The 24,949-nt window shown below is 31.2% G+C and overlaps 1 protein-coding gene across 1 annotated transcript; it reads left to right on the top strand.

The window, feature by feature from the left end:
• Positions 1–1,680: 1,680 nt before the first annotated feature.
• Lmx1a (LIM homeobox transcription factor 1 alpha) lies at positions 1,681–23,101 on the top strand. The gene is made up of 4 exons (XM_088237134.1): positions 1,681–1,877; positions 10,285–10,480; positions 20,678–21,273; positions 22,854–23,101. Exons 1-4 carry the CDS (start codon positions 1,793–1,795, stop codon positions 23,099–23,101), a joined length of 1,125 nt encoding a protein of 374 aa, XP_088093260.1. The 5' UTR covers positions 1,681–1,792.
• Positions 23,102–24,949: the final 1,848 nt, after the last annotated feature.

Here is a 24,949-nt window from a genome sequence, read left to right on the forward strand (position 1 = left end):
ATTATAAAATGGTATCAGTACCTACTGCCTAATCCAGGAAAAATGAAGTTAAACAGACATGTAAATGAATAAGAAATGTATTTATTTTTTATGTATTTATCTTAAGAAAAGTCAATAAAGTACTGATTTTTTAATTTGGCTCAAAGTATTTTATACGGTGGCGCCAATTTTCAAAATCAAGCATAAAAAATCAATGGTGTTTTGGTACAGAGTAAACTAAAAGTAACTGTTACCTACATGTCTACTAAAAATAATCCATGTTGGAAAGTATTTTTGATAGATTGAACCTCCGACGTAAGATCATACTTTAGTTGCGTAAATTTACGTTCATAATGCCGAAATATTTTTGTGATAAATTGACAAGTTACCATAGCTAACTATTTATCCTCAGAGTAGTCAAGGTAAATCGATATTTTTTCCTAATATTTGTAGTTTAGGTATAAAATTGCTTACAACAATGTCTGGATTTAGGGCAAAGTAAGTAGGTATACTAGGCAGGCGCAAAATTACCTAAGTTAACCGGACCTAATTTTGTACAAATGTTTGCAAATAAGTAGGGGATTACCCGCTTTTGAGAGTTTATTCAAATGTTTTAAATCAAAGGGATTAAACTCTTTTACCTTACAAAAATCCACGTATCAAAGAATTGAAATAAATATATGTTCAAATATAAGCGGAATTAACCAGTCAATGTATCTACAACTAACCACAGTGCACACTCGCCTATGAGGAGAATTCATATGTTTGCAAACGAATACGCAAATGATATAGATATATTTAATACAACACTTTTGAATTTTTAAAGGCAGTGTATCAATTTATTATCTCCAAATTTAATTACTTAAATAATACTATGTTGTTTTATATGGAATACATTTTATTAACTTATATCGTATTCTTAATTTTTATTTTTCTACACTCTTCTAATTTTAAGATTCTTTTAATATAACCGATGGGAAAAAATGAACTTCTGTTCTCTCTATTGGAATATGTACCATATATAAGATTAGTTTTATATATTTTCTTTTTCTTTTTCTTATTGCTTCATTTTCATTTTTTTGCTACTTTTGTGTGAAATGTGTCTGTTCTTTATATAAATAATATGTAAAACATGTAAAAGCCAACAAGGCGTTTAGATAAAATAAACAAACAAAAATTTCAGATCATAAGCCTCATAAATGCCTCGAATTCAATATTCCCTTTCAAAAGCACGGTAATATTACTTTTTATAAAACCTTGTCATAGTGCTTGATAAATTCAAGTTTTTTTGCATATTCAAACGAGAATGCAGAAACATACCTCATTTCATTTGATTTAAAACCTTTGCGCCCGTGCAATTATTGCTCACGTGTTTAATACTACATGGCTTTACTGAAATAAAGGCTGAAGTCTGTGACCCCCCAAAGTCGATGTCGGATTCGACACACGTGACGGGACGAATGGATGAGGAGTGGGGGCACGGAACGCCTAAGGGCGGAGTCACGCTCGGCGCGACGCCCTCCGCCGCGACGCCGTCATTCTACCGGCAAACTTAGATCGGACGAACGGGCGCCCAATCAGTCATTCAAAAAGCGATTCGAACATCGTATATCGGTCTCACAGTCGATGTTTCACATTCGTAGTGTCTGACGTTTCATATTTCATACTCAATTGCATTAACTCAACGTGGTTTTAATATAATGTGTAATTAATTAATAATTTCTCACCCAATGAGTTAATGGTGTCTTCACAAGTGACAGTTTTGTGGACCAGAGGATTGCGGGCATAAAAGTGACATCTTATATGTGTTAACATGTTGGAGTTTTATCCTAATTTGAATATCAACTTCCTACACGGATCTGCCGGTCCGGCGTCACATCCTGGTGATTTGACAGCAGGTGTGCACATCATTTTTAAATAAATTATTTTAGCAGACAGCCAATATTAATTGTATAACGATGTTCGGTAATTGTATAAAAGATCGAAGTTGTTCACGCACTTAAGTAAAAATAATTGAAGCTCATATTGCCAAAACTGAATTATAAATCGAAAACGATTTTGTTAAAAAAATCAACAATGTCAAATGTTTATTAACCAACAAGCGCATTCGCCTATTTAGTAATTTTTAAGACTGGTTAATCGCTTACAATATTTTAAACTTAAATAAATATTTTTATTTTTATTTATGAATTTATTGCAAAAAATAATATACATACTTAATAACAGGGAATCTATATAAAATCAATTAATGTAAATGTTCTTAATTTTTTAATTGTTTAATTTTTTATTTATTTTATTATTTTGTTTTGCATTTTTTGTTTCTTTTTTATGTTATTTTGTAAACTTGCCAAACACAAAACCCAGACTCTTTTTTGGCAAGTTCAACCTTAAGTGTGCCAATTTTTTTTACTGAATGTTTTGTTTTTTTATGCTTATTTACTTTATATTTATTTTATTTTATTTGGGAAATCAACAGTTCTACATACATATTTATAGTAAACAAACATATATAGTGTATAAACTCAGAATTAATAACAGATTTCCACATAGTATACAAAGTTTGTAAAGAAAATACATTACATATTAAATAAATACATGTACTCGTAAATATTTTTTAATAATCAAAGAATTTTTTATATTTATTTTAAGAACATTAAGTTACTGTAAATTGGGCGGGATTAGGACAAGAATGCTTGAAGAGAGGATAAGGAGGGAAAGGGAGATGTACATATTTATTATTATAATGTCTAATGCTAATATTTAAAAGTTTTAGGATATGATAACACCAGATGAGTATTTTAATACACAGGTATAGGGGTAGAAATTTTCTCTAAATCTAAATATAATTCATTTACCTGATTCGAATTTATTTTCAATTTATTTGTTTACGTATTTGAATAATTATTTATACTAACATATTACAACAGAGATGAAGAACATTTGAGAGAAGGTAATATAGCAGTCTAGGCATATACAGGGCTTATGACCTGTCAATGGCTGGTTTAAGTAGCCACTTTACACACTGTGTAACATTCACCATTCTGTCCATATTTGAACATCTTTATTCCTTCAATTCTTTCATCTGTTGATGTTTGTGAAGTTAAAGAGCTGAAACCTTTATTTATGCGAGTGAGATTCATCTAATTTAATTATTTCACCTACATACTAGGCAATGCCTGAAAATGTGGACAAACTCAAACTATTGTCGAATTATTTAAACCTTAAAGAAAAATAATTATCTCAAATTATACGCGATACGGGAACATTTTATTATTAATTTTTAAATTAGGTACTGTGGTACAAGTAGAACGTATAATTACACCGGTAATAATTATTATTATTTATAAGATTTATATTTGTTTTTTTGACATCATTGAATTCTTTATTAGTTAATTTTGTATGTTCAACAATTGCTAGGTTGATTAATTTATCCTAAGGATAATTATGAGTAAGGCACTGTATTAGTGCCGACACTTAGTAATTCTAATAATTACACAAAAAATATTTTATGGACTATTAATTAATGCCAAACTTAATTTATAAACAGGTACAAATATCTCTACAAGTACAAATAACAATGTACAAATAGCTTATCATCGCAAATATTCGTGTATTTATGCGTAAGGTACTTTGTTTTATTAACACCACGATGTACAAATAGGTACCTAACAAATGATATGTTATTTATTGGCTTTTACCTATATTTTATTCCTAGTTTTGCTATAAAATAGTAAATGCTTTGTTAAAATGCTCCTTAATCTTCGATCTGTTCGTTATTTCAAACCAAAAAAAGTTTTTTATGAAGAAATTAGATTTAAAAAAAATAAAATAAAATAAAACAGTATTTTGTAAATTAAAATTTTATACCTTTGATTTTAAAAATAAATAAAACAAAACCCTGTTTTGTTTATTAAGAGATAATAATAGTGTTGAGAGATATTTTAACAAAGATTGAGAAGGGAACAAAGTTTCGGCATATACAGGGGTTTTTGAAAAAAAGAGAAATATGTTTTTCACTTTTTGATCTGAAATTTTCCTCTTTTTGTTTATGATTTGTTTAAACCAATTAAATTTTTAGTTATACGTCGACCGGTTTTGAGGTCGCTACCGCATCGTTAGGTTTTATACTGACTTAGAATCACTCGCGTTACTTTAAACATATAACGCGATATTTCACTGTCAGTTTTTTTTTTTGAGTTTTTACTTTGTTGGCCGAAGGTACTCGCCAATGGTACCTATAATTTTGAAATACAATGGTTTTTTTTTGTTACATATATGACATTTTACATTTATTTGTTTATAATTTGTACAAAACCACATTTATTTTTCGTTATATGTTGACCGGTCCCAAGAGTACCACCTCATCATCAAGATTTATACTAACTTAGAATCTCTCGAAACCGGTCAACGTGTAATTAAAGGTCAAAGTGGTTTATACAAATTTATAAACAAATAAATGATTTACATGATTGTTTACTGTCAGCGTCTGGCCTAACCCTTTGCTTGCCGACGGTACAATTTTGTCCGCTGTAAAATAACTTATATAATATCTCTTATATGAGAATGCAATTGCTGTAACTAATCACTATTTGTAAATATTTAGTAGTTTTTTAGTAGTTTCAGCCATTTTATTTGGTTGTATAAAATAAGTACTTCTTTACAAACCTCAACATGAAAATTATATTAGCAAGTAATTCCTTTAAAAAAAAAAACTATTTTATGGTTCGGTTATAATGAGGGTTCTTATTTATTTTTGGTCAATAACGTATTGAAAAAATATTAACTTTTTATATTGCAATTCGCTGACAGTACAAATTTGTACCACTTTTTTTTTATATGAGGTGTTTAAAAAAAACAAGAATAACACGTTATTTTTTTACGCTATAAATTACATAATTCAAAAAGAAAAAGTTTAAAAACTCTACTAAATCCAAAATCTATGTTTAGGGATCAAAGGGTTTAGTGATCACTGTAAAACTAACCATTTTGCCTATGTTTGACAATTGATAATTCCTACATTTATTATTTTGTGAAGTAAACAACATACGTTCAGTAACGTGCAACTATAGAATTAGGAATAGTTTAGAAACCGCATACGCGCATCAAATAGAAATCGACTAAACTACCCTTATATAAGTAGTTTTACGTTTTGACCCATTGGTGTATTTTTGTAGACGTCGCTCAGTACGCAACTCGCGATTCGAATTCAACTATGGCGTTTTGTGTCGTTTTAAAGTGTAGAAATACTGCTGGTATCTTAAAGAAACAAAATGGGATCACATTTCATGTATAAATAGCAAATGCATGTGTAAATAGCAAATGCATGTGTAAGTAGCAAATGCATTACTTAAAATTGAATTATTTTTTCATCTGTCAGATTGTCAATGAAAACGAAAAATTTGGTGGAGAATATTTTGAGTATTTCCAAATGTTTGCGGACTGGTTGGATTTCCTCCCTAGGGAGTTATTTTATTTATTTATACTTTTACAATGTTTCTATTCTTTTTTTGTACAGAATATTGTCCCCTCACTAGGGTGTCCCGTGCCGAGGGAAACATTTTACAATAAGTGAAACATGCCTTAAATTAGCTATTTAACAATATTTACATAATAATAAAGTTAAAACGGAATTAATCTAATTAATCTAATTAACCTATTTATCATTAATATAATAAGCGATGTAAACTAAGATAATCATAAAAAACATAACTATATTCAAATAGACTTGTGGATCATATTTCATAAACATTACGCAAATTTTCACCTATTTTGCTTGATCCACTGATCGATCCGTGCGCAACCCACCTCCACTATCCATTTCTTAATAGCAATTTTACATTGTGAGTACTTACTAATTGTCCTTATGTGGATAATGGAAGTAGATTGTACACTTTAACCGAGTAGTAGACCAATCCTCTTTGACCGAAGGTTGTATTAATTTTTCATTGTTTTTTTCAGCATAAGGGTGGAGTATCTAGCTACTCTTGCATTTGTGAAAGTATTGAATTTAGATCTTAATTTGTTGCAACAGCGAGGGAATACCTTTTGAGAAGGAAATATGAGAGTCTAGGCATTTATGACTTGTCATTGGCTGGTTAAAATGGTCACACAAAACACTCACTAACATTCACTATCTGCCCATGTTTAAACATTCACATTTCCTCTACTCTTCCATCTGTCGACTTTTGTGAAGCGAAAAAGCTGAAACCTTTGTCATGTGGGTGAAATTTATCCGGCTGAACTTCTTTAACTACAGCAGGTCATAAGCCCGGTAAATGTTTAGACTTCCATATTTCCCTTACAAAATGTTTTCCTCTCTGTTGCAATAAATTAGTCAATACTGTATTCTTGATATTTGTTTTTTCCTTTATTCCCCGGACTGAACGCGAAAAGAACGACGCGTCGGAAATGCTCGCTTTCGTCTACTTGACATTTGCTATTTTATCTATGGACGATATCTTGTAGAGGAGAAAATTTTCTTTCGGATGACGTTAACCATTTTAGTTAACTTGAGGTGCTCATTTTTTAGTTGAAAAAAAAAACGTACACAACTACTGTCACCACTTAATACATGCAAGCAAGATAGACAATCCATGCCGAAATTTCGATCACCCATCACATCGTCAGACGCAGTGGTTGTAAACCCTTTTATATTTGTAAATGAAGGAAAACTTTTTAAAAATGATTCTCGTACAGCGAGGCGCATTAATTTTAATATTTTTTTTAATCCACTTTATTATATTTGTTTCTTGTTGATTATTTATTTAAACGTTGAACATTTATAAAAACCCTAGAACCCTCATTGCAAATTCAACTTACCAAACAATAACGAAAGTTTCTTGACTATTAGCATTCTATTTTTATTTTTTTCATAGTTTGTTTTTGTTACTGACGTAGGTGCTTACTTTTGAATAATTTTGAACTACGAGTATTTTAGTTTTTTTTTTCTTTGTTTTATAAAACTTATATGGGGTTGCTTCTCAGAGTAATAATGCGTAACCTAGAGAAGAGTCCAAACGTAGGAAAACTATTCTATGACTATTGGGTATTAAGTTAGCTACTCAGGTCGATAATTGCCAAATGGATATTAATTTGTATTGTAAATACTTTTAAATACGTACCTGTGTATTTATTATTGCAGGGTTATTCCAATTTCTTTTTCTGAAATTCACCTATATTTTTTTATAAAACTGTAAATACATGTGTGTGTTTATTTTTTTATTTCTTTATTCATTTTATTCACAATATACTTATGTTACATTTATGGAGAAATAAATCCCACCTCCATGGAACCAAAGTCCTGTGTTGAGTTTGTTTGTTTGTCCGTCACATCTCCGAAACGGTGAGTCGTAGCGGCCTGAAATTTGAACACGTCATTTTAGATGTGATTTAAGGTTAATATTGCTATTTTTGAGTAAAATTTGAATCGACCTCTACTCTATAAAAACTCAAACTTTATATGGATGCCCCAACTGTCATTATCAACAGTAAGCATAATTTAATTCACAACATTATCTCCTGAATTGAGAAAAAATAGTATCTGAAGTAAATATGTTGATGTAAGGAAAGTTTTAAAGCAGCATAATACATGTGTCGAGACAATTAATGCCAAAAATCAATTTAAATCATGGGAAAATATTCGAAATCAATTTACTGTGAAAACTGTCTCCTTTAACTTCTTTGACGCTCCTACTGCTGCATTCAAACATTCTGCAATTCACCATAGTCGATTTTTATTTATTATAAGGTAAATATCCAAGTTATGTATGTACAAACAAAGCCAAGCACAGCTACAAAAGCATCCAATCGAACCGTTATGTTTATGTTGTCAAATAAAAACAAAATGGCCACCAATTGGTTGCTAACCAACAAACCAACATCGCTTGCGTTCTATGAAACATAGTGATAGGGCTTCTTTCTAGGTTACGCATTATTACTCTGAGGGTTGCTCCATTTAAATCTGATGATCTGGTGTTAACTAATTTTATATTTAAAATATACCGACTTTTTCATATCTTTTGTATATTGATATACATATGCGTACATTTATATTTTTCTTTTTATACTCGTGTTTTAATTTTTGTATATCTAACTAACTCATATTTTTTTATTTTATATTGTAAAAGCCACTTGTGCCGTATAATAAATAAATAAATTTGTTCCATAAAACGCAGGTACACACACATAGTTAATTCTATTAAAATCAATAGAAAACTTCTTTTTTTTAACCATATTTTTTTTTCTGCAGACCTAATTGAAGCTTAGCACGTATTCTACACAATTTATAATACAGGAACGTTGTTGAAAAATCACAAAGATAAAGTCCCTAAAAATTATTTAATAAAACTACCAATATCGCAATGATTGCGATTCAACTTACATTGGAAAAAATAAAAGAAACTTTAATATTAAAGTAAAAGAACTGATGGAAATGATATAAATGTAAGATAGTTAGATTATCAATAATAAAAACACTGGATTAAAAGTTCTGAATGTTGGAAAAAAATATCAAAATTAGACAATTTGGAAATCTTAGAAAATAAAAAGGCGGTTCATAATAAGAAAACAATAATAAATAACCAAATAAACAATATTTCCTTTAGTCCACTCCTGTCAAGTATTAAAGATCGTATCCATCTCACTTCACCCTTCCCATCTTCACAAGATCAACATCACTGCAAAGTCTTGACTTATTAGCTCCATATGTGTCGATGTAATATACATATATTATTGATTACTGTTGAAGTAAAGTAGGATGGAATTAATTAGTTGAGTATACCTTGATAAAAAAGCTTGCGTGGCTTTGGAACCGATCGGTAGAAAAATTAATAATAAATAAATAAGACAAGTTTTTATAAACAAAGTTGTTTTATATTTATTTTATTATAATGAATAACCACAAAGTTAGTGATTCAAATATAAATTTTATAATTAATTCTGTTCAAATCAATATGTACACTTTGATACGTTGCGCGTCGTCCTAACCTGACTCGAAAACGTAATACATGTTAAAGTTAATATTACTTGATTGGTACTCGCTCATTATCGAATGAAATTACTATTTCAATCAATATAATATAAAACGTGTGTGCAGAGAAACATTACCCTTAACCGTAACATCTGAATTATATATTTTTATTGAAAAAAAAAAACATTAGTAGTTAGTAGGTATAATATGTGTACTGGAATTAGTGGCATTGTTAAAAACCTGATTTAGCAGATTGAGTTTTTCTGCTGACGTTTCTTGGTGGAACTGCATTTTAATTATAATAATAAAAATACGTACATAGTTTCATTCCACTGCTAAAAAAGTGTAGTAGAACTGTAAAAATATTTTTTAAATTATTATAATTCCTGTTTTAAAGCAATTGTAGTTGCAAGGGGTAAAAAAGGTATTATTATAAGAAAGGTACTTATTAAACTACATTGAAAGCTAAATTATATTAATATTAATATTATCCACGACAATATAAACACCATACAATACAATGATAAGGAGGATAAAATATATGTATAAATATATATGTGTATGTATGTATGTATGTATGTATGTATGTATGTATGTATGTATGTATGTTTATGTAAGGGTGTTCATTTATATGTGTGTGTATATATGTATGAATATGTGTGTATGTGCGTGTATGTATGTGTGTATGTGTATAAATGTTTATAAGGGTGCACACGTGTGTGTATGTATATGGAAATATATAAATAAACATGAATGTTAGTCTGCCTTAGCACGGGTCTTCTTCTACTAGGCATTACTTTATAATATACATGTACAAAAAAAAAAAACAATAATATAAAGATAATTAAAAGAAAATTGTTACCCTTAAGATAATTTTATATTTACATAATTTTACAAAAAAAACGTAAATAAACAGTAATAATAAGTACACCTGTAAAACTTATTTAGTACAAGAAATGTTCTATTGGAATATTACAACAGAGATGGAGAACATTTCAGTGCAAGAAATGCAGAAGTCTAGGCATTTACAGGGCTCACTTTAAACACTGTGTGACTATGTTTAAACATCAATATTTCTTTAATTCTTACATCTGTTGATTTTTGTGATGTTAAAGAGCTAAAGCGACTTCATAATCTCCATCGGTTTTAAAACATACCCGTATCTTAGTCTGGACACTCACTTACACGTGTTAATGTTTCGAGTGTCCTGACGAAGATACGGGTATGTCTCGAAACAGGTTAACATTAAGAAGTCCGTAAATGGTTATAATGCTAATATCTTTAGTAAACTTTTAATTCGTCGGAACATTGAATTAATTACAATTTGTTTTTCATAGACGGCACAGTGAAGAGGGAACTTGGTGTGGATTGCTGTTCAGCATGTGGCCGGCCCATTCAGGACCGCTACATCGTCAGAGTAGGGGAATCCTCCTACCACGAGCGCTGCATGACATGCTGCGCCTGCGGAGTCTTCCTGGAGTATTCTTGTTTCATGAGGGACGACAAACCATACTGCAAGAATGACTATGACAGGTATGACAGGTTACTGCTGATCGAAAATCCTAAGAAGTTAGCATTTTTGTGAAGAAACCTGTCCTGGAGTACTGCAATGCAATTAGAGGCAGTGGTTATATCGACGGGCCCCAACTTCCCGTGAATCGAATTGTTTTTTAATTTAAACGAGAGTGAAAGCGAAAACAATACTTAGTCAAGATTTTCAGCCGAAATTGGATCCAAATTTCGACCGAAACCGAGACTTATTTAAATAAGTTAAAAGTCACTTCAAAACACCCAAAGTTAAGCGTTATTGTTAAACTTTACGAGTTTATTAAAATAAATAAATAAAAGGCATAAATTAAATGAGTAAATATAATTATTTTTGCGTTTTTTGTTTCGGAGTTATATTATACATGTCTCTTTTATTCAACAGTTATTCAATGTACACTATGGAAACATTAACTTATTAACTGTAAATAAATTACAAAAATATAAGTATCAAAGGTCACGCGGCCGAGTCGCGAGCTATAAGATGCACCCGAGTACAGCCGAACGTTATCCGACACATCCCGATCGCAGGTTTCGGCCAATTATAGCTAACTTTATTTGCTGAAACTGGCTGAATCCGAAACTTCGGTCGGTCACTAGTTATTTGTTTTTATCATTAAATCTGACATAAGTTTTTTTTTCTTTTAGGCCTGACCCTGACGCGACGACAAATTTTTAATAATTTATATTACATTTTTCTAGGAATTCCATTTTGTGGAATATGTTAAACTAGATAGGCTCGAAAGTGTCTCACATCGAACCATCTAATTTAACAATTAAATAAGTATATTTTAGTTAAATTTTGGGTAAGAAAATCGAACTGCCAAGTGTCAAACGGCTAATCTCGCTCCAAACTAGATAACATTTGTTTCGAGTCAAATAAAGAAAAGAACCTTTGTTTTGTATTCGCTTAGTTAACCCTTTTAGACCTTAATTAAATCCAGTGAACATAAAAAATATTCTTTTATTCTGTGCTTACTAAAATTAATTGAAAATTTTTCGTATTTTTAATATTTTTTTATCTGTATACCTAAGAAATTATTTAAAGTTCATTTTTATAAACAATGGGTCTTAAACAAATAATCAACCGACAAATTAGTTAAGAATGTGTTATAACATTACAATATATGTTTATTATGTTGAATCAATTTAATTTTACTGAAATTAGTTTAAAACTTCCCGTACATATCATTTATAAAGACGACAGGAATTCGCCCCAAAACAAACAGAGAAATAATTAGATGTAGATAAAAAAAAAATAAAGACATACCTAGGGGTTCCAGGGCCCCGATCACAATGGGAAGTTAACATTTATCTTCAATTAGAAAAGCAAAATATGGATATTTTTTTTTCTCTAAACATGTTCAATTATAGTTTACCGACGAACATACTTTAAATTTTCATGCAAATATACTCATTTTCATTAAAAAATATCAGTTTTTTCTTTATAGACATTCTAATATAACTCTGCTAACTTCCCACTGTAATCAGTGCCCAGTAATTGAAAAAACAAACTCGGCCCTTTTGGACTTTGGTAGGTTTAATTAGTTTTAATTAGATTCCTAACACACCAAATGCAAGCAATGCTTCTGTACCAGTATTCTCACTTCAACTCTCAATAATTGTTGATTGTGCTTTAGGTAATTGACCGAGTATTTTCACAGAATTAGCCTCTCCATACCAATTAAATATGTTTTGGGTTGGTTGTGAAGTATATTTGTTTCCGTCGATTTAACGTCATTGCGTTATTTATTACTTGCTTGTACAGATAGTAGATACTGAGTTTCAAATAATTTTTATGCAATCTGCATTTGATCCCATTTTGGAGCCTCTGTATAATCTGAGAAACATCCTGCGAAACTTCAATTTTTATGATTTGCGTAGGTTGATATGCATATTTTAGTACATCAAATCAATCAATAATGTGTTCCTCCTTCATTATTTTACAACAAATTAGATCAACATAAAAAAACCCCAAAAGGTAAATTCTGTTTATCGTAGGCTTGCGAGTATGTACGTAGATTTATTATTAATAAGTACATATGTATGCATTTTTAATGATATAAGAAGTAAAATAAAAAATAATACAAATAAAACCAAGTCAATAAACATACCCAAAATATTTTAAAAAAGAAATGATGTATATCGTAGGCATGCGAGTATGTGTATTCATCATTAATGAGTATCTAAACATTAAATGTCAACATAAGTTTTGTTTGTTTTTTTTCAAAATGAAGAGTACACAATAAAAAAAAATACAACGAATCAGTCAACAATGTATCCTTCTTCATTATTTTACAATAAATTAGTCAATAACTCAAAGAATCTTATGTAAAATGCAAATATCGCAAGCCGTTTTGTTTTTTCGATTGAACGCGAACAGATAGAGGTGTCGGAAAATGGTCTTAGGCAATAAGTGGCATGACAGGCGGGAAATTCACAAGCCAACAACTCTCTACGGCAAGTCATCTGTTTCACTAAAAAAATCAACTGGTCAACTGTATCAACCATCATGAAAGTTTAGTGTGTTGTTCAGTACAATAAAAATATGGGTTCCGTGGGTAAAGTGGGTGTGATGTTTAGTAATCTGCCGTGCAAAATAAAATTAATAAACTGGTACAGGAAAGTCCCTTTTAATAAAGCTGCTCTATCCTAAACGAACTTTTTTTACCTATATGAATCCGTTACAACAAATGAAGTTCCACTACCAGACTTTATGTTAAAAGTTATTCAATAAATAAAGGCACCTTCCATCTGTTTCTCGATCTGATAACTCAAAAGAGAGTGATAAAAATATAACTATTAAAACATTCACCTAGCACATTAATACATTCTAGACCCTATCGAAGATGCTGAGGTTGTTCGCTGTCACAACATACATATTTCTAAAAAACGAAAAGTGATAATAAAAATGTGTAACGTTTCTCATTGTGTAATGCAATGTTTGTCTTATTACATCACCTAAATTATTATTCATATTTAACTTTGTGGTCAAACATTTTACTAAATGTTATTAAATATTTAACCACTTAGCAACTATTCTATGCCTACCGGTTTCGAGACGTATCCGTCTCTTCAATTAAACACCAATTAAACCAACATGCAAAGCCCACTATACACACCTTCACCATAGCTGTTGCACAAAAATATAAAACCAACAGACTGGCATTTCAAGAAGCAACCATTGAAAGTAAGGTGATCAGTCTAACGCTTCAGGTACCAGTCAAGGAAAAATGACATATTGGAGTTTTTTTTTAATCAAATAAATTAAATCAGTATTTTACATCCACCTTGATTACACGATTACAATGGGGAGTTAACATTTTTTTTCTTCTCACCATGTTTAACTATACGTTACCAACGAAGATACTTTAAATGTTCATGCAAATATAGTCATTTTCGTTCAAAAATGTCGATTTTTCTTTACAGACAGTTGAAGATAACTCTGTTAACTTCTCATTGTATTCGGGGCCCAGGAATCGAACGTGGTAGGCGAATGCGCAAATCACTGCGCTACAAAGCGGACGTATATCCACTCGATTTCCTATTTCAAGATTTTTACCAGAGTGCTGCCATCGTGTCGAAAACTCTCGTCCAGGGTCCTGGTTCTTTTTCACGCACAGAACTGTAATCTTAATCCGTCTAGAAACATTTACTGAATGCTTAACTTAAATCTAATTATCATCTAAAACCAAGGACTTAGTCTTACTAAGGGCGAATGAATTATATAGTAAGATACGAGAGTTCTCGATGGCAATCGATGTGTATAACTTTTTCAACTGTCTACTCTTAAGTCTGCTCTAAGGGGAGAAAATTCACTCGTAGGTCAGCATTTGATTTAGGCATAGGAAAACTTGTCGAAATCCAAAATGTTGATAGTTGTGACGTCAAGATTCGTGACAATGTTCAAAAATTTGAATGGTCAGGAACAAATAAACATAAATCGTGACGTATTAGGGGCGTGGCCAATGGAATGGCCGTTTTTGCGCTAATTCAAAATTACAAATTAAAAAATGGTTTTCGTGCTACTAATGAATAGCAAAAAAAAATTAAAAATTTAAAAAAAAAATTGCCGGGCAGTATTTCATAGACCTTTAATACTACTCTAATGTTTTTTTTTTAAAAGTCATATTTTCCTAATGCGAATCATCGACAGTTCCAATCATTTCAGATCTCAAATAAAATCTCACATCTGTCGTTAATTTTCAATCAGAAAATATATGTCACTTTAGCTTAGTTAGAATGTAAGTTTACGTATAAAATTGTTAAGCGACCTTAGGGTGATTTTTGAGGAGATATAAATCAGGCAAATATTATTATTAACTGTAAAAATTCTAAAGTGTAGGGTGGATACTTATCTTCATAAAATCACCCGGGGAATTCAACTTCAAATATATCGTCCTTATGAAGCCGTGGCTTTCGTATCTTTCGATTGTGACCGCCCGGCCCTCCTGATCGATAGTCCAGACCAGAGGTAAATAATAATTGGCACACGGACTATAATAAACGAATTATGAAATCAGGCGAAAGTGCAAATCTGAGACAGGTATAATTGATTATATTAAGAAAGGGTCACTGAGATGGTTTGGTCTTGTTGAACAAATGGACGAAATGGTAAAACAGATATACATGGCGAGAAAGAACGGTAACCAGATAAACCAAAATCTTAAGTTTGGTTTTGTCAAAAGCAGACACAACCGAATGGCATGTATGACAAGATGTATGCATGTGAAAGAAGCGAGGATTTTATGTCAGGATAGATGTGTGGCGGTCCATCCTCATGTTTGTAGTAGCTACAATACAGTGGTGTTTTAGAGCCCGACCGCGAAACTTCTGAGGAACATTCCTTATGGTAAACTTTTTTTTTAAATCTAGTATTTTAAAGAAAACAAGGTTTTCAGTTTTTTTTTAAATTTGGAAATGGAGTAAATCCAAAATTTCTTAGACTTGCAACCCTTCCACTACCCAGCCGCTTCCCTTGTCCGCGTCCGGTGCGTATCGCCTCGTTTATCAAATACGTTTTTATATTTTTTTTAATGTAGGGGGTGGGTAGGGATTTGTGGAAGAGATGCTAGTCCAAAGAATTGAAGGTTTACTCCATTTCCAAATTATATAAATAAAAAAAAACACGAAAACCATGTATATTCCGACAATATTTTACATTTGAAGTGTACCTACCGATTTGTCGGCCTCGAGGTGTAATGATCAGCGCGTTTGCCTACCATGCAAGTGGTCTCGGGTTTGATCCCGACATGGTTGATAAAAAATATTTATTTAAATGGGTGTTTTTACACAAAAAATATTTCATAGTCCCTGGACTGGTACCCGAAGCGTGAGACTGATCATCTTACCTGAATGTAACAAAAATTAATAAGATAAAAGTAGAGGAGAACAAACGTAGGAAAACCATTATATGACTATTGGGTATTGAGTTAGCTATAGTTTGCAGCAAAACAATGGGCCGTACTCAGGTCGAGAATTGCCAAATAAATATTAATTTACATTGTAATTACTTTTAAATATGTACCTGTGTATTTATCATTGCAGGGTTATTCCAATCTATTTTTCTATGATTCGCCTATATTTATTTTATAAAACTGAAAATACGTGTTTGTGTTTATTTATTTTTTTATTTGTTCATTTTATTCACAATATGTTTATGTTATGTTTATTGAGACATAAATCTCAACTCCATGGGACCAAAGTCCTGTGTTGAGTTTGTTTGTTTGTCCGTCACATCTCCGAAATGGCGAGTCGTAGCGGCCTGAAATTTAGACACGTTATTTAAGATGTGATTTTAAGGTTAACGTTGCCATTTTCGACTAATCGACCTCTAGTCGATAAAAACTCAAAGTTTATATGGATGCCTAGTGCGGTCCTGACATATTTCCCATAAGCAACTATCATATTCAACTGTAAACATACTTTAATTCACAAATGTATCCCCTAACTTGAGAAAAAATAGTATCTGAAGTAAATATGTTGATATAAGGAAAGTTTTTAAGCAACATAATACACGTGTCGTGACAATAAATGCCAAAAATCAATGTAAGTCATGGGAAAATATTCGGAATCAATTACCTGTGAAAACTGACTCCTTTGACACCTTTGACGCTCCTAATGCTGCAACCAAACATACTACAATTTACCATAGTCGATTTTTATTTATTATAAGGTAAATATCCAAATTATTTACAAACAAAACCTAGCACAGCGACAAAAGCATCCGATAGAACCGTTATGCCTATGTTGTCAAACAAACAAAATGGCCGCCAATTTGTTGCTAACCAACATCGCTTGCGTGCATTATTACTCTGAGATATGTACCTACTTTAGATACACTGTCATTATCTCGATATCTGAATATTGATATTTATTATATTCTTCCATTTTTGTTAGGATAATCCGATTTGCTACCCCTGGTCTAGACCTTATTGATCGAAAGCATCTAAGCAACAGTCTCAGTCAACAGCGAACGTATCTTTTACCTATGTATTACGAATATTACATAGGAATATATAAAGTAAACTGGACACCCCACCGTAGGCGTAGGTAAGGTGCACGCGAATATGGGGCCTCGGACGACAAACTAATCAATCCTTATTTATTAGTGGCACATCTCACCTGTGTTGATTGCAAATTTTGTAAAGTCGCACATCATGCTGCAATGCGTTTCCTAGTAGGCGGAATAATTTGGTAGAATCTCCCCACATCAATTTGGGTTTTAGCTTGTGAAAGTACTCTCTCCGCATACTCGAAAACCGTTTTAAAGACCACGGGTCTTCCTATCGGTTTCGCCCATACTGAAATATAATAAACGAGTTTTTAGTTTCAATTGATAAACCGTAATTTATTTATCATCTATATACGCCCAGAAGGCTTTAACACTACGGGTATAAAATTAAAAGTTAAGCGTTTTGTGGAATAACAAGTTGACATGTAGATAATTACCTAATAAAAACCTTTTTTTTATGGAACGAATCTCTTTTGTATAAGGATAAAATGCTGCATAAAAGTAAATAGTTACATGAAAACAGTTTTAGTAAAAAAAAAGTTTACAGTAGGTATTATTTAAGGAAAGGTAATTTTAATTCAATATCTACCGCTTTCATTGCCCCTTTTACTAAAGGTTTTGGCAAATTGTATGAAAGGCTTATTTCAAATATTCTCATTCTTCTTCATGACCATATTGCAATAGAACGTGGTTATGCAGAAAGCTGCCAGCCCACAATTTTGAAAAAATGCCATATTGATGTTATCAGGTACAGTAAGGTCAATTCTGTGTTCTGCTCAAAACAGCTTGACCGCTTTCATACGAAAAATGTACTAATCACCTTCTGAAAATGGTTTTGATAACAAAAACGGCATTTATCAATTTGCAGAAAACATCCACAGCACTAGAAAAATCGTACGGCACTATAAAAATCATGAAAACTCTTTAAATACATAATTAGATTCTTGTTAGTGATAAAAAAAATGTATTCATTTTTGATCATTTGTCAAAGTCAAAAACATTCCAACTGTTGTGTAGATTTAATTACTTACTCTTTTCACAAAGGTGCTTTTATCTCAGTTTCACATATTTATGGCTGGCTGCTTTCTGCATAACTACGTTCAATTACACGAATGGTATCAAAACCGTATTATTTTACTTGTATTAATTTCGGTAACAAAAATCCATTTCCAGCGTGGTATTTTCAATTAATTTAATAACATCAATTTCCTATAAGAAAAATTAACAGACAGAACAATTTAAAAAATACGTATGGGCAAAATAATGTGTGTTGCTCAGTAGGTAAAGTGATTAGTTAAACCTGCCAATGACAGATTCCGTTCTCCATTTCTGTTCAAATATATCCAAATTCATTCTGCAAGTCATTTGTTTTATCATAAATTTTAATACCTATTGTGATTCAAAAAACGAACCGTTTGGGTAAGTGTTATTGACAATAAATTATTGAAACCTTTCAAAAATTATAGTGGAAGTGTTTTTAAAAAAATGTGACTGTCGTGTTTTGACTCTTAAATTAAAATATGAATAAGTATTTGCGTTTGGATATATTAATAATTTATTTAAAATTAATTACTGCGGAATTAATTAAAAAAATTTACATGTACATTTTGAATTGGCGATTTTGTTTTGTGTGTTATTTTTGCCCTTTGTTTTGCGTTTGAGTATACCTTGTATTTTGTATAATTGCGTCATTTCTTGCGAATAGGATAAACTTAATTTTAATTTATTAAAAACTTATATACAATCGATTCATATGTAAAGCGTTAATTTTTTTCCGGCCTTATGCTGTTTTTTAATAAAAAATATTATTTTTACGATTTTATATTGCATCAGACGTTTTTCTTTTTTATATTTTATGTTGCGTTTTTACAATTTTCAAGGCATTGAAATTTAATATATTTTTTTAATTATTTTCAATTTTACATAACTTTATTTTATCTGTCAATTAAAAGTATTCTTTTTTTTTCAAAAAGACGGAATAATACATTTTTTGGATTTTGGTATATTGTGCGTAATTTTATTTATAGTTACATATTTATTACAGCAATTTACATTTAGTTAAATTAACAATAGTTTTTATGGGTAGTAAAAGTATACATACACAATTTTTGTTTTTTGCTGGTGAGTCGTCTAAACTGCCTAACTGGGATAGCTTCCCCGCTCTGACAGTAAATATATTTTTTCAGAATCTGTTATTTTTATCATAAATAACATCCATTTCATTTTTTAATTTTTAGAATAAAGTAAAATAACAGATGTAAAATAATAAATTAGATAAACAGTTAAAAATTTGAAACAAATTATAGCAATAAATTGAACGAAGATTAATTTTATTATGTCAAAATAATTTAAAATCTAAAATTCTAAATTATTTTGTATTAGTCAAGTTATTTCAACATTACATTTTTTTTACTAGTATTATTTTTAATATTTTTATTTATTGTGGTGAATTTTTTTTATAGAAACATTTTTTTTCAGAACATTTATATGTTAGTTATTATTTGATTTTTAAAGCCTTAATTATTATTTAGTGGCCAGTTATTTTTATTGCTAGATTTTTATGTACTATATTTATATTGATTGTGATTTAAATTTTCATTCTCATTTTTGTATTATACCTATTTGACATATAACAACAGAGATGGAGAACGTTTTAGAGAAGGGAGTATAGAAGTCCCTTAGGCATCTACGGGGCTTACGACCTGTCATTTACTGGATTAAGTGGCCGCTTTACACGCTTTGTAACATTCACCATTCTACCCATATTCGAACATCTATATTACTTAAATTCTGCATCTGTTGATGTTTGTGAATTTAAAGAGCTGAAACCTTTATTGATGGGTTTCAGATTTATCGGATTTAATTATTTCACTCACATTCTAGGCAACGCCTGAAAACGTTTTAAAATTGTTTATACTTCTTTTTGGACCAGGTGGATTCATCAACAATATTTTAAGTTTGTCCAAATTTTTGTAGACAAGAACTGGATTGGATTGGAAAACTGGATCTCAAACACATCAATAAAGGATTCAGCTCTTTAACTTCACAATTATAAACAGATGGAAGAATTTAAGGAATACAGATAATAAAATTTGGGCAGAAGGGTAAATGTTACACAGTGTGTAAAGTGACCACTTAAACCAGCCAATGACAGGTCATACGCCCTGTAGATGCTTAGACTTCTATATTCCCTTCTCTAAAATGTTCTTTATCTCTGTTGTAATATGTTAATGTTTACAGCTCCTTAGGGGGTTGAATCCAGTTGTTGTTTACAAAACGAACACAAACTGGACGTTTGGACAAACTGAAAACATTTTTTATTTTATACCTATTTATTTCATTTGAATAATCATTTTTCCTTTGTTTCTTAATTTACGGACTTTTTATTTTAAAGTTATTAGATTTCTTAAATTAATATGGTGGTAGATAACATACGGGAAATTTAAAAAAAGAAGTGTTTTTAGTATTTAAAGGGTACTATTGTCTAAGATTTTTTTGATGTAACATGCAAATAGAACCTGTTTACAAAATATGTCAAAATGTTTTAATAAAACTTATTAATACGTTAATGACACATGACAAATAAATATATTTATACAAAATATAAAGGTTTATTTGTCTACGCGTAATTTGAGGTAATCTGTTTATTTAATGTGATTTATCTTTATTAGATTGTTTGGAGCCAAATGTTTCCGCTGCGGAGACACACCGCTGCCGCAGGAGATGGTAATGCGAGTCCAGCATCACGTGTTCCACATGCCATGCTTCACGTGCGTAGTCTGCTGCCAGCCCCTGCAGAAGGGAGAACTCTTCGTCATGCGTGCCGGCCACCTGTTCTGTCGCCAGGACTTTGAGAAGGAGCTCGTCCTCCAGCAAGGAGACGATGATCTTCTCATCGACGAGACGGGAAGGCCCAGGGACGGAAGGCGAGGGCCGAAGAGACCGAGAACCATCTTGACTTCAGCTCAAAGACGCCAGTTCAAAGCCTCGTTCGAAGTCAGTCCGAAGCCTTGCAGGAAAGTTCGCGAGGCTTTAGCCAAGGAAACCGGCCTCAGCGTGAGAGTTGTTCAGGTTTGGTTTCAAAATCAACGGGCCAAGATGAAAAAGATACAACGGAAGTCCAAACAGGACACTTCGGACAAGGATAAGGACAAAGAAGACAGGATCGCCAAACAGGAGACTTCGTCCGGCGAAAATGGACATTACGCTGGAATAGATTCGCTCACGAGCCAGCCCTTAAATCCTAACATGCCGTTCTCACCGGATGGTAAGTTCTTGATAATATTCCGATAGCTAATGAAGAATAATGAAGAAATTCGGTGGTTTTATTTTATTTGTTAAATGACTATCTAACTAATATAATCGAAATATATTTTGTTATTTATCGTATTATCAGCGCCATATTTTTTTAAGTTTTGTAATTACTCCGCCTATGACGTCGAAAGTTTTCTTCGTTAATTCTCCTGATTGGTGAATTGGCTTCCCGTAAACCGGAAATCTATCACAACACTCCATTGTGGTTGATTTGTTAGAACTTGTGACAAAGTTCAAAGTATAATTCATTTTTTAAAAAAAAACAACTACTTCTGTATTTTTTCATACATTTTCGAGAAACTTTGCCATATCATTCAACTCAACATTTTTTGTATCCAATTTACCATAGCGCTGAACTTCCTCATTAAATAAAATATAAATACAACTTTTATTCGTAAATTATATCAACTATTTAAGTCTTCCCATCTATTTTACTTTTAAAAGTACAAGACAATGACGTTGTGTAAAAATTAAATAAATCTGTTTAGAATTATTTCATAATTAGTAATAAGACAATAAGAATAAAGAAAATGTCACTTTAAACAAACAAACAAACAAATCATCACGCCGTTTCCCCGTAGAGGTAGGCAAAGAGGAAAGAACGCCATACCACTCTATCTTTGTATACAGACCTCGCTTCTTCTGCATTCATACATCTTATCATGCACGCACGCCGATTATTCCTACTCTTAACATGTCCATCTTCAAATATTTAACAGACTTGATCGTGCCATGCCTTTCTCGGTCTTCCTTGTTCTCTGCATCTATCGACATTCGCATCGTAGATCCTTTTAGACGTTCTTTCGCTGTCCATTCGCTCTACATGTTCAAACCAACCCAGCACTCCTTTCTTGATTCTGTCGATAATGCATGTCTTAGCCTTGCGATCTCAGAAGGATCGCACTTCGACAGCATTTAGCCTACTTCGTCATTTTAAGTTTTTATGTAATTATATCTCACTATCCTTGTTTTATCTCCTAAAAAGCAATAAATCTAGACCCGACAACATGATTTTTAACAGTCAATTTTATTTTGCTTTAGTACACTTTGAAGCAAATAAAGTAGGTACTTGTATAAGACGTTACAAATGAACGTCGTTATACAGAAAGGAGCCAGCTATAGAAAAGTGTAACTGAGATAATAGCCATTTTGTGAAAAGAGTGAATTATAAAATCTACAAAACAGTTGGAATGTTTTTGACTTTAACAAACGATAAACAATGAATACATAGGTTTTTTTAATATTACAAACAAGAATCTTATTATATATTTGACCAGTTTAAAAGATTATTAAAGTTCCATAAGATTTTTCTAGTTTTGTGGGTGTTTTCTGCTAATTGAGAAATATCGTTTTTGTGATCGACACCTTTTTCCGAATATGATTAATACAGTTTTTTGTATGAAAGCGGTCTGGCTGTTTTTAGCAAAACATAAAATCGACATCACTGCACATATCTCCTTTTTCCAAAATTGTGGACTGGCTGCTTTCTGCATAACTACGTTCGAATGTTGATGTTGTTTTTTTTCTTTTTAGTGTATCATGGCAACTCCGTGGACAGTTTTGCTAGCTCTGAAATTTCTCTTGATGGCAGCAACTTCGACCAGATTGATGAAGGAACTTCCGACACCATGTCCCAAACCAACATGGATCTACACCACAGTCAGGCCTCACATGGAAACTCCCATCACGAACACGGACATCCGTCTACTTCTGTATCATTCATCAATCCGATCGACAAGCTTTATCTGATGCAAAATTCTTATTTCAGCACCGACAACTAGTCGTTTGCAATGTGTGTATTTTTTATGAGTTACAAATTTATTTACCTTGTTTGTATAAGATTATAGATGTTTTTATGTTGATTTTATTATAAACTTCTTCACAGTAAATAATTTTGATAAGAGATATTAATCAATAAATTGCATTACCAAATTACAACAGGGATGGAGATCATTTAAAAAAGGGAATATGGAAGTCTAGGCATTTACAGGGCTTATGACCTGTCATTGGCAGGTGGCCCTTTCACACCATTTACCTGTGTTTGAACATTCATATTTCTTCAATTCTTTCATCTATTGATTTTAGTAAAGTTAAAGACCTGAAAACTTATTGTGAAGAGATTTATCTAATTGAATTATTTTACATACTAGGCAACGCCTGAAAGCAGTTTTCCATTTTTTAAACTTCTTCTCGGACCAATTGGTTTTAGTACAATATTTTAAATTTGTCCAAATATTTGTAGACTAAATAAAAAGTCCTTTGTCCACAAACATTTGGACGAACTCAAAATGTTGTAATAAATATGGTCAAAATTTTCTTTTTTAATGAGCGTTGATAAAGATGTCAATCCTAGGCGAAATCAGCAGGTGTTATCAATAACTCATTGTTAAAGATAAATAAATCAATGTTTTATTGAATTTCATTGTAATTAAAAAAAAAAAAAAAATAAATCTCAGATTGATAAAAAAACTTTAAGCCATATTTTGATACAAATTAAAACTATCAATAGAAACAAAACTAATTTATTAAATCATACTTCAAAAAAATAATTCAATTAACTATCAAATGATAATAATTAATGGTTACATAAAAATAATAAATGACACATTAGAGTAGATAATTTTTGAAAACAAATATTAATTTTGAATTTATTCATCTCATTTCACAAAGTAAACTCTGAAGTAATAATTACGATTAATTTATAAGGGTAAACAAATTAACATCAAGGGGTTTTTGTATTTTAAATGAACTTAACTAATATTCATAATCATAATTCCTTTACCTCGTACCTAACGGTGTTTAGGGCACTACATCGGTACTCCAATCGTCACGTATCAGCGATCATTTGTAATGTACACGAAGGCAAGATGCATTTTATGCCTTAGGCTCTAGTCCAGGAAATATGAAATATTACCGTGAAAATCACCCATTCAAATTAATATATCACTTCAACCTTGTCAGGAATCGAACTCTCTACCCGATTTCCCTTTTCTGGGTTTTTATCTGAGAGTAGCCATTGAGTCAAAAACACTTTTTCTGTTCTATTATGTTCTGGTTCTATTTCACGTAAAGAAATGTATTTTTCATTATTTATTTAACTGTTTACTTAGTGTAGTTAAAAATGAAATTTAGGGACTGGTTACTCATATATTTCTGAAACAGAAATTTTGTCCAATTTTAGACTAACTATCCAAAGAACGAACTAGTATTTTTTTTTACGTACTCGTAGTATTTTATGGAACTAGTTTTTAAACATGATTTGTTATTGGTTGTTTTTTTTTCACGTGTAACTGATTATAATTATTTATACATGGTTGAATCGATAAAAATGGATTGTTTATTTTTTTACGTATTCAAAAATGTAAAATATTTTTTTTAACATAAAAATATTTGTCAGTTTTTCAAATATTTAGCAACATTTTACATCCATTAAAAGGATGATTAATGTCATAAAATATACTAACCTACACGAGGATATGGCTCTTGTAAATAATTGATATAAGAAAATAACACCAATATTTTTAACGGTTCAACCAAAAAATATGGACTGAAGAGAATAAATTAACTGTAGGTATGTAGTGTGCAAACACATAGGAATTTTACAGATTTATCCAATATTTATGCTTACC

This window comes from Micrasema longulum, unplaced genomic scaffold (assembly GCF_059751315.1).
Source record: "Micrasema longulum isolate JH-2025_06_02 unplaced genomic scaffold, ASM5975131v1 h1tg001651l, whole genome shotgun sequence".
Lineage (NCBI taxonomy): Eukaryota > Metazoa > Arthropoda > Insecta > Trichoptera > Brachycentridae > Micrasema > Micrasema longulum.